This window comes from Rhinatrema bivittatum, chromosome 2, assembly GCF_901001135.1.
Source record: "Rhinatrema bivittatum chromosome 2, aRhiBiv1.1, whole genome shotgun sequence".
Classification (NCBI taxonomy): domain Eukaryota; kingdom Metazoa; phylum Chordata; class Amphibia; order Gymnophiona; family Rhinatrematidae; genus Rhinatrema; species Rhinatrema bivittatum.
The window spans coordinates 663,515,438-663,531,115 of record NC_042616.1 but is presented as its reverse complement, the minus strand read 5'-3'; the positions used below and the strand labels follow the sequence as shown (position 1 = coordinate 663,531,115).

The 15,678-nt window shown below is 39.6% G+C and overlaps 1 protein-coding gene across 6 annotated transcripts in view; it reads right to left on the bottom strand.

Moving 5' to 3' along the window:
* Positions 1 to 15,678, bottom strand: part of SULF1 (sulfatase 1) — a 369,532-nt gene that overhangs the window by 152,912 nt on the left and 200,942 nt on the right. For all 6 annotated transcript variants that reach the window (XR_003854840.1, XM_029591438.1, XM_029591444.1 and 3 more), the window contains one exon: positions 11,947 to 12,116. Coding sequence is in view for 5 of the 6 variants with exons in the window: in XM_029591438.1 (XP_029447298.1) it covers positions 11,947 to 12,116 (170 nt within the window). In the remaining variant the exon portion in view is untranslated. The remainder of the gene's footprint in view (positions 1 to 11,946; positions 12,117 to 15,678) is intronic.

Here is a 15,678-nt window from a genome sequence, read left to right as displayed (position 1 = left end):
ATTCAAATGACAGCCAATGCTGGGCCTCGACTTTTACGGTCTGGAGTACTGATCTGTAGACATTAAGGGAAAAAGCACAGGACTGCTTCTATGGTCTAGTCCAAAAGCAAAGAACGTTCAAGCAACATTGTCTGAATTATTAAAAAGGTCGCTTGCCCCATAAAAATGTTGCCAGCAGTAATTTTGTTATGGGTTTGACCGTTGCTTGGTTTTGATTGTAAATATTACACTCCTTACCATATGGCTTGGGGAGAATGGTCATAGAGCAGCAGTTACTACCATAAGAAACTTGCTGGGCAGACTGGATGGACCATTTGGTCTTTTTCTCTCATCATTACTATGGCACTATGTATTTACATTTTTATTGTATGTTTGGCCCAGCAATTTTCTTACCAACTAAAAACCTATTTCTGCAGCATACAGAGTCTGGCTTGTTGCGTTTTCCATTCAGTTTTTGTCTGCATGTTTCTATTTAGGCTTAATAGTCTCTTTATTCTGCATTTGGAGAGGTTATGTGTGTTCTGCATGCATGACCCAGGTGAGGTAAGGTGTAGTCTTCTAGCCTGAAATTTGTGTGTAGGAATCTATAGCAGCTAGGCTAGTTCTGTTTTCCTAACAGGAGGTATATTGATGTTTTAGGTCCTGGGGCAATGTTTTCAGTACTCTTTTTATAGGTAGGATTATTACTGTTTGAGAGCTGGTAGAAAGTGCTGTTTTGATATGGGAGGTTTAATAAAATTGTGATATACTTTGAGGAAAACCAGGTACATAGCCTTTATCAGCCACTATCCTTTGTGAGTGACTAATGCAGTCCTGTTCAGAGTGACAGAAAAACTGTGAAATGTAATGTTACACTCAATGAATATAAGAAATCCCTTATTTTGAATTTAAAGAAAGAACTATCACTATCCTGTTTGGAGTGTTTTGGCAGTAGAGGGAGGGAGGGGAAGAGCAGTGAATTACTAGGGGGTGCCAAATTAGTAATCTGTCCTGGGCATCAACAGCCATGAATGTACCCCTTCATCACCACATAAAATATTGAGGGGACATCGGGGAGGGGATGTAATTAGGAGAGCCCTCACCCCACCCTCATGACCAAAATTATGTGCCTAACAGCAGGGCACGTCCACACATACTCCCCCAAAATTAGAGGTCACAGGGTTTTACTACTTTGAAAGCACTGGAAATAATCACCCCAAGGTCCCTTTCTTACTTCGCGAACATCAGTATCTCACCCCCTACTGTACCCTCCTCCTTCATATTTCTACCACTCAAATGAAGATTTAGCTGCCAAACAGTTGACCATGCCTTGCACGTTCCTACATTGTTTTTCACACTGTCTACCTCACTTTCACGTGTGTAGTTGTCCGTTTCCTTTTCATTTCCACCCTTATGCAGCTGTACACTACATCTACTTTTCTCCAGTCTCGTAGGAACCGCTCCTGTTTTTTAAAAGATAAGTTAAGGAGAGCTGAAAGGACGAGCGTGTCAGCATCACCTTCAGTATTCTGGGATACGCCCTCTCAAGGTCCAGCACCTTCGTGATTTTCACTTATAACCAGGACCTTGAATACTACCTTCTCAGAGAATTATACATGATAGACTGCTTATACAAAAGATCGAAGCGGGCTTACATTTAAAAATATAGGCCATCGTGTATTTGCCTTTGGTCTGTCACCCTCTTCTTCTGTGAATAGGGCGTCTGCTTATGTGCGACCTTCTTCTTTATTAAACCTGTACTCCCCTTTGGTACTTTTCCCTCTTGGTCTTCCTCTTTTCACTTATCTACAGAATGCTTTATTCCTTGTCTTTATAGATTGGGCAATATGTTCTTCTGTTTGACCCTTTGGCTTGTAGAACTGCCCCTCCTGTTTCCCTTTATTTCTCCTGGTAACTTTGCCCATCCTCCTCCTCCTCTGTCTGTATTTCACGAATGCTATTCTTTTTTGCCATTACTTTTTCTTCTACTTATTTGGTGAATGGGAGGGGTCTTGTCTTCTCTTCCCTTTGCTAACATGCCTGACACAAACAGCTGTTGCCATTTCAATGCTGCTTTGTACTGCTGTCCATCGTTCTTTTCTCTTTAGATCCCCTAGACAATGTTTCGTTAATATAAATTATTCATTTTTTTTTAAACTCTTTATTTTCCAAACACACAGAGCAACACAGGAATATAAAAGCATACAGAATAAAACAAACTGAGTTCAAGAACAACAATACTTGTGCGTCCCCTTTCCTAGCAGCGGCAGATCGAATATCACATTTAGCCTTAAAACCATAACCAACAGGGTCCACAGACCTGTTCATATCCTTTCTGTCTTTTCACAAGCAAGTATGTAATCTGCTTCATGGAAGTTATTTATGTTACCACGCCTCTCTCCAATCTTCCAAATGTGGCCTTGTTTTCCAGCAGACTGCAATTGTGATACTTGACACATATAAAAATGAGAGATCCAGTCCTTTACTTTAAATGAAAAAGACTGTAGCTCCCATTTCCCCAGGAAACATAATTGCACCGACATGTTTTAAGTTTGCCCAATTATTGACGTCCGTCCAAATTTTACCCACAACAGCGCACTCTCACCATATATGAAAATAATATGCAGGTGCTCTATATCTTCTCCAGCACTTTGAGCTACAATGAAATAATCTAGAAAAAGATAATGGGTATCTATATATTCTGAGTAGAAGTTTATACATTATTTCTTTACTTGTATTGCACATTGAAATCCTACAAATTGAACACCATATATCTCGCCAAACATCAGCATCAAATGCCATGGAGAGATCTGCATTCCACCTATCCTTTAAAGTGGCACTTGGCTCTGTTGCCTTGGTCTCATTATAAAAAAAACCCAATAAATTGTGATACGATTTTACCAGAAGACTGCCTCGTGGGAATCCTTTTCAGTCCATTTCTAGATTTTAGTTCCTGCAATTCTCCATTAGTTTTAAAAATATCCCTTCTAATTTATAGAAACAGGTCATTTGTATAGGAATGTCAAACTCCTCTACTAAGTCTGCAAAAGATTTGAAATCATTTCTCCTCCACAACTGTCCAAGAAATCTAAACCCTTTATCATACCTGCTCATTGCATCTAAAGAGAACTTAACAGGAGAGGGTTATTTGTCAGTGAAGAAATAGGGGAAACATATATTCCTTTTCCAGCAATGTTATGTGCACTATGCCAAATCTTAACAGCATGTGATATGATTGCATTATTCCCATGAATTCTTGCACAGGCTGGTGCCCTGGGGGACAGCATAACGATGCCAAACCATGTCCCTGAATCTGTAGTCTTTCAAGCTCCTGCCAAGATTGAAATGAATCACTTCCTATCCAGTCTCTCACCCCTAGTAAGCAGACTGACAAGTGACCCCCCACTGAAACATGAATGCTGCACAGGAGAAAATGTAATACATAGAGTTCTAGTCCATATAAAAGATGAGCTGGCTCATCTAATGCAAGCAAATACCTTGGGATAGACATTGCAGAGTAAGTGTTGAAACAGGTGTAACTGGTATGGTAATGTCATCATTTTCATTAAGTTAGCTCTCCCTAGTAAGAAAAATAAAGGAAGAGACGTCCAGATTTTAACTTTTTTACTGACCTCCAGAAAGTTTAGTTTATAATGCTCTGTTATGCTCTCCGTCTCCAATACATTTATTCTGAGATATCTGAACCCTGTTCTCATTACTATAAACTCCCCAGACAATAGGATTTTGCACTTTGGCACTATTTGCATTAGTGCTTACTTTTCATAGTTCATTTGGAGGTCAATATATAACTGCCGTTTAGATGGATAAATCACAAGTTATCCATCATGGCAAGTTTTGCCATATCTATCTAAATTATAGCCGGATAAGTCATTATCAGACTATAATTTAGCTGAATTAAAAAAAAAAAAAAGGTATTCTAGAGCATGACTAATTTACCCAGCTTTCAACTGTAATGGCTAAATTAGCTGGATAATGTTGGATGAGCTTCGGTGCAGGTCTAAAGTTATCTGGCCTTGTGTGGCTGGATAACCAGCCACTGTACTGGATATCTTCAAGAGACATCTGATTAAATGGTGATCCTTTAAAAAAAATAAATAATAATCCTTCACCATGGGTTTCCTGGCCTGATTTCCATCCCACCACCACAAATACATAAGGTCTTGGCTGGCCAGGCCCCCCATCAAAACCCTCTAAATGAAAAATAAAAAACCTTTAATGGTGCAGTCTCGCCAGCCCTTCTGCCTTCCCTCCCAAGTAAAACAAAAAAACACAACAAAAAAAAAAAACCTACTGCCTTCTCAATACCTTCCCCCCCACCTAGTACCTGAACTGATGCTGTGTTTTAAAACCCAGGATTGTGGTACGTAGCAATCCCACAGCTTCCACCTTGCTTAAGTAATTATGCTCTGGAAGCATAAGCTTACGATGACAGTTTAAGCTTCCAGTGCAATTACCAGAGCTATTATGCTGGATATCCTTAATACTGAAAAGTTGCTCCTTGTTTTGGAAGCTCCCTGGCATATCATGTTCCATAGTTAGGTGCGACCTACTCAAACTTGAGTTCATACAAAGATTCCAGACATCACCTATTAATTCTGAAATAGCAAAGGAACCCAAGCAGGCTAAAAAAATAAAAAAGAATTGAAAAAATTCACTATGATTGTATTTGGGACCAATCGCATTCATCAAAGTCAGGTTTTTCCCCATATACTGATTCTTCAGTAATAACATACCGTCCCCTCTGGATCTTTATATGATTTAACAATATTCAAAGGAAGTGCTATACGAATCAGTATACACACTCCCCGACTTTTAGAGTTGTAAGAAGCTGGTATCACCACGGCTCACTCAATCACTATTGAGTTTTTCATGTTCCTCCTTAATCATGCGAGTCTCCTGCAAAAATGCTACTTGTGCATTTTGCTTTTTAATAATTTGTAAAATTTGTTTTTTGGGGGTTTTGTTTTTTTAATCAGAGTCGAGATGCCCCTATCATTTAACAATACAATTTTAAATTTTAGACCTTATTAGCTCCAAGTTCTTTCATTTCTGTAGAGAGTTCAGTCATGTATGCTAAGTTATTAAGTGGTCCGAAAGTTGGAATTTTAAGAACTTGATAGTCTATTTGCATATTAAATTTAGTGTTCTTCTGTGCTTTTTATAGTTTTTAAATTCTCTTTACAAAAATTAAACCAGTAACATCCAACCTTCCCACCCCCTCTCAACTAAAGATTTCTCCAACCATCAGCTTCAGTTACAAACTAATATTTACTTTTAACATCTAGAGCACATATAAGAAACCCCTTGTCTAGTTTAAACTATATTTAATGCTGAAGAAATTACCATAATTATAAATCATCTAGTAAACCTGAATAAAGCAACTGCCCCCCCCCCTGCAATCATTGATCATCCCTAATCAATGCTCCCTACCAAAGTCATGCCAATACAGATTCAAATAGATCGTTCTGCCAGTAACCCTAAACCCATTATCCTGCTGCTCGGAGTGGGACCAACTTTCAAGCTCTAAGCACGCAGCTCTCTGCAAAATTAGCTCTGCAAAACGTTACGCAGACACTTGAGAAACTAATAAATACTTCTTTCTGTGAATCGTGGCATATGAGTGTACCTTCTTGTTCTTCCAGAATTCATGTATTTTGCTTCTCAGACCTCTGCAATAACCACTGCATAAGACCAGAGAAAGGGGAGAGTAGATATATACTCTATGCAGTCATAGTCATCTCCTACCGTAACCATGACTCTCAAATGATGCTGTACACATCATTTTCACAGAAAATTCCCTTATTGTCCAATACCATTGTGTACTCAAAAAAGGATGAAATCAATAGAAATGCACATATTAACAATGAACATGATGTAGCCACAGGAAATTCAAAGTACCCTCCAAAATCCCACCTGATCCTGTAAACTTTACCAATTCATCCACAGAGTTCATACTTGATCGTTATCTGCTTCATTAGTGCCTTTTTGCAGAAAGGTATGCACTTCTAGTATTTTAAATATTACAGCTTTTCCTTTGTTCAGAACACTCAACTTAGCTGTATATATCATGATATAGATCTTTCCGCCTTAGCAGCCATTCTATCTGGTAGGGGTGTGCATTCGCTTCTAACGTATTGGTAATCCGCAACGTATAAGGCCATATTCGTTGTATTCGTGGGGAAGCGAAACGTATCATGATTCCCTACGAATACAATGAATCTTTGCCTAATTATTCGCCGCCTAAAGGAGCGAATTTAAACAAACCCCCCCACCCTCCTGACCCCCTCAAGACTTACCAAAACTCCCTGGTGATCCAGCGGGGGGTCCGGGAGCAATGGATGGCGCCGGCCATCCATTGCTCCTACCATGTGACAGGGGCCGACCAATGGCACCGGTAGCCCCTGTGACATAGTAAGGTCAAAGGCTATCGGTGCCATTTTGAATACCGGCAGCCGAGGGCATGAATGCAGGAGATGGCTCCCGGACCTCCCGCTGGACCACCAGGGAGTTTTGGTAAGTCTTGGGGGGGGGGGGCAGGAGGGTGGGGGGTTGTAGTTAATTCAATTTTAGCTGGGAAATGAATAAGAATGAACGCATAAACGTTTCGGGGGCCCCCCTTTCCGAATGCAACGTATCTGCCCACCAACAAATACAAATTCCGAATGCAACATATGGCGTCCCTCTGCACATCCCTACTATCTGGATGAAACTTTGGTGATATTTTTGTACCTACTGAGAAAAGTCTTATAAAATATAAATCTTGGACTCCATCATCAGTTGTTTATCTCTGAAGTTGTGCAGATTAGTTATAACCACACTGGGCCTACTATTTGGTCTCAGTATTAGAACTAAGCCTGTATGGGTGCTGTCGACCTTTATTTTACTGCCCTTTGCTACAAGTCCAAAAATCTCTGGCAGCCTTTTTGCAATAAACCCTGCAGGTTCTTGGTCCTCTGTCTCTTCTGCTAAGCAGAAAATACAAATATTATTGTGGTAGTTATGATTTTCTAAACCCTCCTGTTTTTCATTCATCTCTTTAGATTTCCTCTCTATGATTTCAATTTTATGGCCATAGTTAGTTAGTACTTTTCCTGATCACAAACTTGTTTACACTCTTCAGTTTGTTTCTTGTTCCTGCACAGAAGATACAAATTCAACTTCTTTTTCAACAGTCTCAATTTTTGAGTCAAAACTTTTAGTAATTCTTTCAGAAAAATTACCCAGATACCTTTTAAATAAATCCATTGAATCTGCTGATGCACGGAGTGTATTCCTCGCCTCCACTGCCAGGAAAATAGTGGAAAGTGTTCTAAACATCAAAATCACAGAACATATAGAAAGACATGGTTTAATGGAACAAAGTCAGCATGGCTTTACCCAGGGCAAGTCTTGCCTCACAAATCTGCTTCACTTTTTTGAAGGAGTTAATAAACACTTGGATAAAGGTGAACCGGTAGATATAGTATACTTGGATTTTCAGAAGGCGTTTGACAAAGTTCCTCATGAGAGGCTTCTAGGAAAAGTAAAAAGTCATGGGATAGGTGGCGATGTCCTTTCGTGGATTGCAAACTGGCTAAAAGACAGGAAACAGAGTAGGATTAAATGGTCAATTTTCTCAGTGGAAGGGAGTGGACAGTGGAGTGCCTCAGGGATCTGTATTGGGACCCTTACTTTTCAATATATTTATAAATGATCTGGAAAGAAATATGACAAGTGAGATAATCAAATTTGCAGATGACACAAAATTGTTCAGAGTAGTTAAATCACAAGCAGATTGTGATAAATTGCAGGAAGACCTTGTGAGACTGGAAAATTGGGCATCCAAATGGCAGATGAAATTTAATGTGGATAAGTGCAAGGTGATGCATAGAGGGAAAAATAACCCATGCTATAATTACACAATGTTGGGTTCCATATTAGGTGCTATAACCCAAGAAAGATCTAGGTGTCATAGTGGATAACACATTGAAATCGTCGGTTCAGTGTGCTGCGGCAGTCAAAAAAGCAAACAGAATGTTGGGAATTATTAGAAAGGGAATGGTTAATAAAACTGAAAATGCCATAATGCCTCTGTATCGCTCCATGGTGAGACCGCACCTTGAATACTGTGTACAATTCTGGTCGCTGCATCTCAAAAAAGATATAATTGCGATGGAGAAGGTACAGAGAAGGGCTACCAAAATGATAAGGGGAATGGAACAACTCCCCTATGAGGAAAGACTAAAGAGGTTAGGACTTTTCAGTTTGGAGAAGAGACGACTGAGGGGGGATATGATAGAGATGTTTAAAATCATGAGAGGTCTAGAACGGGTAGATGTGAATCGGTTATTTACTCTTTCAGATAGTAGAAAGACTAGGGGGCACTCCATGAAGTTAGCATGGGGCACATTTAAAACTAATCGGAGAAAGTTCTTTTTTACTCAACGCACAATTAAACTCTGGAATTTGTTGCCAGAGGATGTGATTAATGCAGTTAGTATAGCTGTGTTTAAAAAAGGATTGGATAAGTTCTTGGAGGAGAAGTCTATTACCTGCCATTAAGTTCACTTAGAGAATAGCCACTGCCATTAGCAATGGTAACATGGAGTAGACTTAGTTTTTGGGTACTTGCCAGGTTCTTATGGCCTGGATTGGCCACTGTTGGAAACAGGATGCTGGGCTTGGTGGACCCTTGGTCTGACCCAGTATGGCATTTTCTTATGTTCTTAATCCTCGCTCAGGCCTCATGTGTTCTGTTGTGAACATATTTTCCTCCAGTTCCTTTCTTTTTAGCTGCTTTATCTGCACATATTTTTGTAATTGATCTTTTTGGAAACTTTTTAGACATTTTGAATTTGTTTGCCAGTGAATATCTGAAGGAATTATATAGAAAGTCTGGGGATCATGTGGGAGCCACGCTGGCCAGCTGTTGCTTTCCTTAGTGTATCGTGTGATCTCCAATTATTCATTTTCCTAAAGTCAGCCCTTCTGAAGTCCAGGAGTCAGTGTTTTTATACTGAATCATACACTACAGTAATTATGAAACCCCAGGTTGACCCCTACTATAATTTCAGTAACTCTGTTGCTTCACAAGTGGATTCAACTAGTTGTTTGAGAAAGACTTATTGTAAGGATTCTAGTTGCTCTCCCCGAGATGCCAAGTTACCCAGTTCATGAGAGAGATTTTAGGTCAGTCCTGGATTGCTGACAATCCTATCCTGATGCATTATGGGACCAGCAGCATCAACTTCAATGGGTAGGATCAGGGACTACAAATGTCACATTGCTTGGGGATATAAGTCTGAAACCAGGACTAGCCAAAGAGTCTCCCTCCTAGAACTGGGTAACTTGGCAGTTCTGATTGCCAATCTACTTCTGATAGATTTAGATCCCACATTGCATGATGTAACATTTCTAGAAGGAGGTAATCTGAATGGAGTAGAACAAACAGAAGGCTTGGGACGAACCTCATGAAGCAGCAATTAAACCCATAAACAACTTGCTAGGCAGGCGGAATGAACCTTTTTGGTCTTTCCCTGCCATCAGTTACTATTTTGCAATAAGAATTTTTCACAATGGTTTTTACTTTCTGAGATAAAGGAAATACAGTTCTATAGGTGAGAAAAGCTTTCATAAATATATTTAAATACAGCTTATTTCTTCTTTTGGGGCCACCGTGTAGTCACAGTCTCATTTGTCATAAATAAACAAAAATAGTGACAGATGTTACTTCTTCAGAGTGACCTTCTTCCTTTCCATGTATGTGAATGAGAAAAGGAAGAAGCATGGATTCAAATGACAAAGACAGAGTATACGCATTTCCTCTGCTGCTAACAAAGAAAGTATTTTCTTAAACAATGCTCACCATTTTAAATGACAATATAAATCTTTCTGATGGCTACTTTCTAAAGCTACACAGTATACATTTTCTAAATAAAGATACCTTACATCAAGGCTAATGAAAAAAGTGCCTATGCTATGCTACTCCCAAGTTGGCATGGGAAACAGTGAACAAGTGCACAAACTTTTCTGCAAATACTTGGTTTATTGAATCCTGAATTAATCCCAGCCAGTTGACTAAAATTAGTACGGATCAATATTTAAACTTGGCTTACAATAGCAAATAAGAACATACAACAATAATGCAGCAGTTCCACCTTCACTCTGGCAGCCCAGGAGGATAAGGATAGGACGGCCATGGTTACTGGGAATGCAGATAACAAGATAGCTTATTGGCAAGTAGATTGTGAAACAATTTGCCTGCCTGGTGAGAAGGTAGCGGACCTCATGCTTCAGCTAGATAGGATTCTAGAGGAAGCTGGGGAGGAACCAGCTGTTGTGGCATATGTGGATACCAATTTCATAGGAAAGGGTAGAAGGGAGCTTTTGGAGAACAAATTTAGGATGCTAGGTAAGACTGAAGTCTAGAACCTCCCGGGTGGCATTCTCAAAAATACTTTACATGCAGGATCCCAGAGGCTAAGCTCCAGAATTTCAACGTATAGATGGACTGATGGTAAAGCGAGAAGGACTCTAGATTAATCTGCAACTGAGAAACATTTTGGGGAAGAAAGAGGCTCTACTGAAGTGATAGACTCCACTTTAAGCAGAACGGAACCTCATTGCTGGTGCTAACAATCTAAAAAGAAGAGAGAGCAGTTTTTAAACTAGATCCTAGGGGAAAGCTAACAGTTGTAAGCAGCGCATGGTTCTGAACAAAGTATTGCTAAAGGACACTGTTAAAGCAGGGAAAATGGAGTATCATGACTGAGAATATGTGGAAGAAGCTGAAAGAGCTCAGGTGGATACAAATGCTTGTCATGTCCTTCTCCATGGTTTGTATAGGGGTCCAGTTTTAAAAGATTTACTCTGATAATTTTGGGAGTTAGCCAGATAAACCTCTTCCTTTAGGCACCCCCCTCCCCTGACTGACTAAAAATTTAACCATCTAGTTCACAAGATGCTCAAATTAAGAGGCAAAAAAAAAAGAAAAAAAAAAAAAAGGAGAGGCTACAGGGACATTCCTGGGGCTGGCTTAAGTCTGATTTGCAGTGCTAACTGGCTGGGTTTTGGTGGGCAATCCCAGTCACACTGTCCTAAATCTAGCTGATTACAATCAGCTGAAAATTCATCTAAAAATAACAGGCTAGAAAGTGGCTAATTATGTTTGCCAATCAGCAACTCTTTGAAAACTGACCCCATAACAAGTAAAATGAGTTCAGGAAATGTGGCTGTACCTCGCCTCCAGACGCCAGTGCCAGGGGTTCAGTTATGAACCCCAAATGACTTTTCAGTGACTTAGATGCAGTCTGTCTTGTTGATGGGGAGTTCTATTTATATTTCATGTTATACCTTACTGCATTTGGCACAGGAGACACAAAAACACGGGGAAGTAGACAGAATAATAAACCCAGGAAGTATGCTGCACTTGACTTATTAAAAAAAATGATCAGTTATGCACATCTGCACAGAATCTAAGGAAATCTTCCAGAAAGAAATCAAAATAACCAGATCAGGGGGAAGCATTCCTGAAGAACATGAAAAATGCAGATGTCCTATCTATTCTTCCTAACTTCCTAATAATGCAGATTTTAGTGAATTAATTACAGATATGACATGCTTAATGTACTTTCCAAAGTAACTCAGAAATCAATACACTTGAGTCTTGACTATCAGGTAGGACAGTTATACAATGACTCACTATATATAATATTAAAGCAGCAGCTCATGTCAGCTAAAAAGCGTTTTGTCCAACAAAACTGTTTTACTTTATGCAAGAAATTATTATGCATTAGAACATCTACCGCTAGTAATATTATTAAGTTAAAAATGCATATAACCTCGGTTGTGTAGTACGATCAGGAAAATCATGTGAGCTATGCTTCATTTTGTATTAAAATCCTAACCACTAAAGGACAGCACTATATAAAAGAGTCTAGAGCTGGAGGCATTGCAGGTATTACTTACATGTGTTGGGAGGCATTTGAAAAGAGCTCTGAATATTGCGGAGCGGAATCCTCTGGTCCATGGGGTGCGGCGTGACTGATAACCATCATTATGGGCCTATGGGGATAGATCCTCTTTGACATTTTGAAATAATTAATGCTGCCGTTGGTGATTAAGTCTGTAAAGTAGTCCTGTAACACAAATTCATTGAAACACAAAATCCGTTATCACATTCAGCATTTGTATTTCACTGAAACAGGATTCACTGTAAGGATGTGAACAGAAATATTTAGATTGCAAAGCAATTATTATAACAGACGCTGAGCGTGCAGGATTATAGAAACTTTTACCTCTAGGTAGAGGTAGAGATGTGAGAACCTGAGGAAGAAAACATCCAGGAAAAAATATTTTTTCTAATTTTTTTCCCACTGGGCAATTTTTTTGTTTGTAATTAGAACTTTAGGGGGAAAAAATGAAATCTTTTCTTTTAGAGTGATGAATGGAATACTTTTTTGGATATTGAACATGGCAGTAAAGTCTTTCTACAGAGGATATCAGACTGTTTTTCACCTGCTTTAGATTCCACCATCATTGGAAGCACATGATAAAAACTGGTTTATGTTGCATATGAAGAGATAAACACATGAAAGAGTAATCTTAAGTTTTCAGACTACTCAGATCTTCAAGTTTTCAGAGGTCCATGAAGATAAAAATAAAGAGCAAGAACCAGAAACTATTGATATTTCAAAAACAAGTGTTATCAGACAATAACCTGGCAGCTCGGACCCCTGCCCACCCAGGCCAGACACCCAGCATTACACAGGCACAATGAAAACCTGAGTCATAACTGGGATGCAAATGGCTGCAGTCAAACTACGCAGAGGAGTTCCGGAGGGGTGGAGTTGGAACTCAAGCCACAGGCTCTCTTATTTTAAAAAGAATATGCTCAGGTTAGCCTGTGTAACTTGCATACCCTGCAAAGAGAAGGTGGGGTAACTTTATGCAAGATAATCAATGGGTGTATGGAAGGCCATTTTTGCTCGAGCATTTTCCAAGCGAACGTGTGCGTAAGTCCGCTTAAAAAAATTGCCAGCTGAAGCCTGCATGTGCCAGTGATGCGAAGACTTTTGCCCTACCCACAATATTAAAATATTAACCCGCTCTAGGCGCTGAAGGCAGTTTGAAAGAGAGATCGCAGCTCATGGGTACCTGTATACTTATCTCACTTTTGTCTCAGGTAAATGCATTGTAACTCTTTTTTCATTGTTTCAAAAAAACCCCAAAACAAAACAAAACAAAACCCTTGCAAACTGCTGACCAGCTGCAACAGTGGGGCAACAGAAATGTGTGCGAGTGCGTGTGTGTGGGGGGATTAAGACAGTGTGGGAAGCAATGCCCCTCTGTTTTCTTTCAATTGGAACAGCAACAGTAACAAATGCTTTATATCAGTACAGTTTGGCTTACATTCTTCTTGCTCCATATGAAATATATTGTTTATGTAGAACTCTGTATTTCACTTTGTTCTTGAGAAATTACATTGTGTTCCAATAAAGATAAAAGTCATAAAACCTTACGTTTTATAAATTATGTGATGTGCAATATGAACAGGAATAATTTATTTAAGCCAGGCCAAATATTTTCTTTTTAACTCCAAATATCTACAGCATATCTGCTGTCGCAAGCAGCTGGGGGATTTTTGGAGGGTGGGGAGTGACTATTCAAATCTTCCAGGGTCCGTTTTCCCTATATTAAATCAGTTGATTAGCTGCTTGGTTTCCAACAACTACATAAATATAGATATCTTTTATGATTATTTAAAAGTCTTTTTGACCAAAAAGAAAAGAAATTTTTTTTTTACCCCAGAAAGTTACTAAGCCTTCTGAGATAAACACAACATCTTCTGTGGTTAGATAGATGTTCATTTTCAACTTTCACAAGCAGCCATTCTTAAGAGTCTACTGACCAGTCCATTGTATCCAAGCTGTTTCCTCTTCATGCACACGCACTCAAACCATCAAAATGCTAGAATTTCCAAAAACTGGAAGACATTCTCAAGAGTAGAAATCTTTACAAAAACTATACTCCCGTTTTGATGGAAGATACACATGAGAAGAAATCAATATATTGTTAAAAAAAACACAAACACAAATATGAAGGAGATTCATGCCTTTTAATTGCTCTGTGCAGTTACTGAAGACAGAAGGCAGATAGAGCTGTGTACATTTCAGAAATATACACAGCAGGTAGTAATATCCAGCCTCTGACAGGTAAAACACAAATACTAGGTCTATCTCCTTAATTTTGAAGTTCACTGCAAAGCTCTCCAGATATTGCCCGAGTCGCTCCTAACACCCTGCTCCGGATATATAATCCTGGGAGGGCGCTACGTTCCTTTCGGAGACATTTCTTTGGCATTCCATCAGTGTGCCACGTCAGACTTGCTGACACAAGGGGACGAGCTTTTCCCTATCGCTGCCCTAACTCTCTGGAACTCGTTACCTCAAGAGTTGCGGCAAACTAACTATCACAAGACTAATGGCTAAAGCGTTCTCCTCCAGACTGGCCTTCCTGAGCTGGTTTACGTTTTTGGCTATTTGCGAACGCGTATGCCTTCAAATTTGCATCTATTGTTATCTAACATAACCTCATATGCAATAGGATCTGAATGGTTCATGGCGTGTGTGGTTTTGTGTGGATGCTGTGTTAGAGCACTTTCTGTCACAGGCATGATTAAAACATCTTTTAAAACTGCAGGTTTTGAACATATTACTTTCCAAAATATTTTTACAAAAGGCTCTAAACATTAAGTAAAACAAAGAGATGTGTGAACAGTTCTCAATGCCCAGTTTCCTTCTTTGGGAAAAGAAACCTGCATACAGTTAGGGCTGCTAATTATGGAGAGGAAAGCTTTAAAAATACTTGATGACGACATCTAAATGTGCTCCAACATCCCCGGAATTTCCAGTGAACTGAACTGGCCTGATTGGCTATAGGAAAGAAAAAGAAGAAGGGATTCTAAGTATCAGGATGCCAAGGGCACAAGACAAGGGCGAGCCTTGAGTCATTGAGTGCTCTACTACATGTGGCAGAAAATGTAATGAAATTGGATGAATAGGTCCAAAATTATTGGAGATGGGAGGGGGGGGGGGGGGGGGGCTCAGGGAGCAAGACAGACAGACAGACATGATGATCTTGTAACACCAGTTTCTCTGTAGAAACTCTGGCAAAAAGTGGCTGTGCTGCCACCAATGAATATCCCTCTATGGCTTTTTTTTTTTTTGTTTTTAAAGGGTGTGACTTGCTAATAACAGGGCTTATCCTATAGCCATGGTGGATGCTAAAAATCTATAAAAGATAGGGAGGAAATGGAACAAAAGATTTAATAATTATGACCATTTATAAAAGAGCCACCTGCCATTCCCTAGGTATGTGTAATTGGCCAGAAGGTCCTATGTGCTTCAATGAAAATAACCTCAGTGCTTTTGCGTAATTTCAAAATACTTCCATGCATGACTAATCATGTGTTGTGGATTCCAGGCCAAGAACAGCTGCAAAAGCAATACTGGAGGGACAGACTCCGAGTCACACAACAACTTTAGGACAAGCTAACCAGCTGCGACCTTCCTCGCCTCAGTAGAAGATACCACCTGAACTGACAGGGTAGATTTCTGAGGTCACCGAGGCTAAAGGAGTGTGGGAGAAAGACATGCACACAGCCACATAAACAGTGGTTTAAAGCAACTGTGTAAAGAA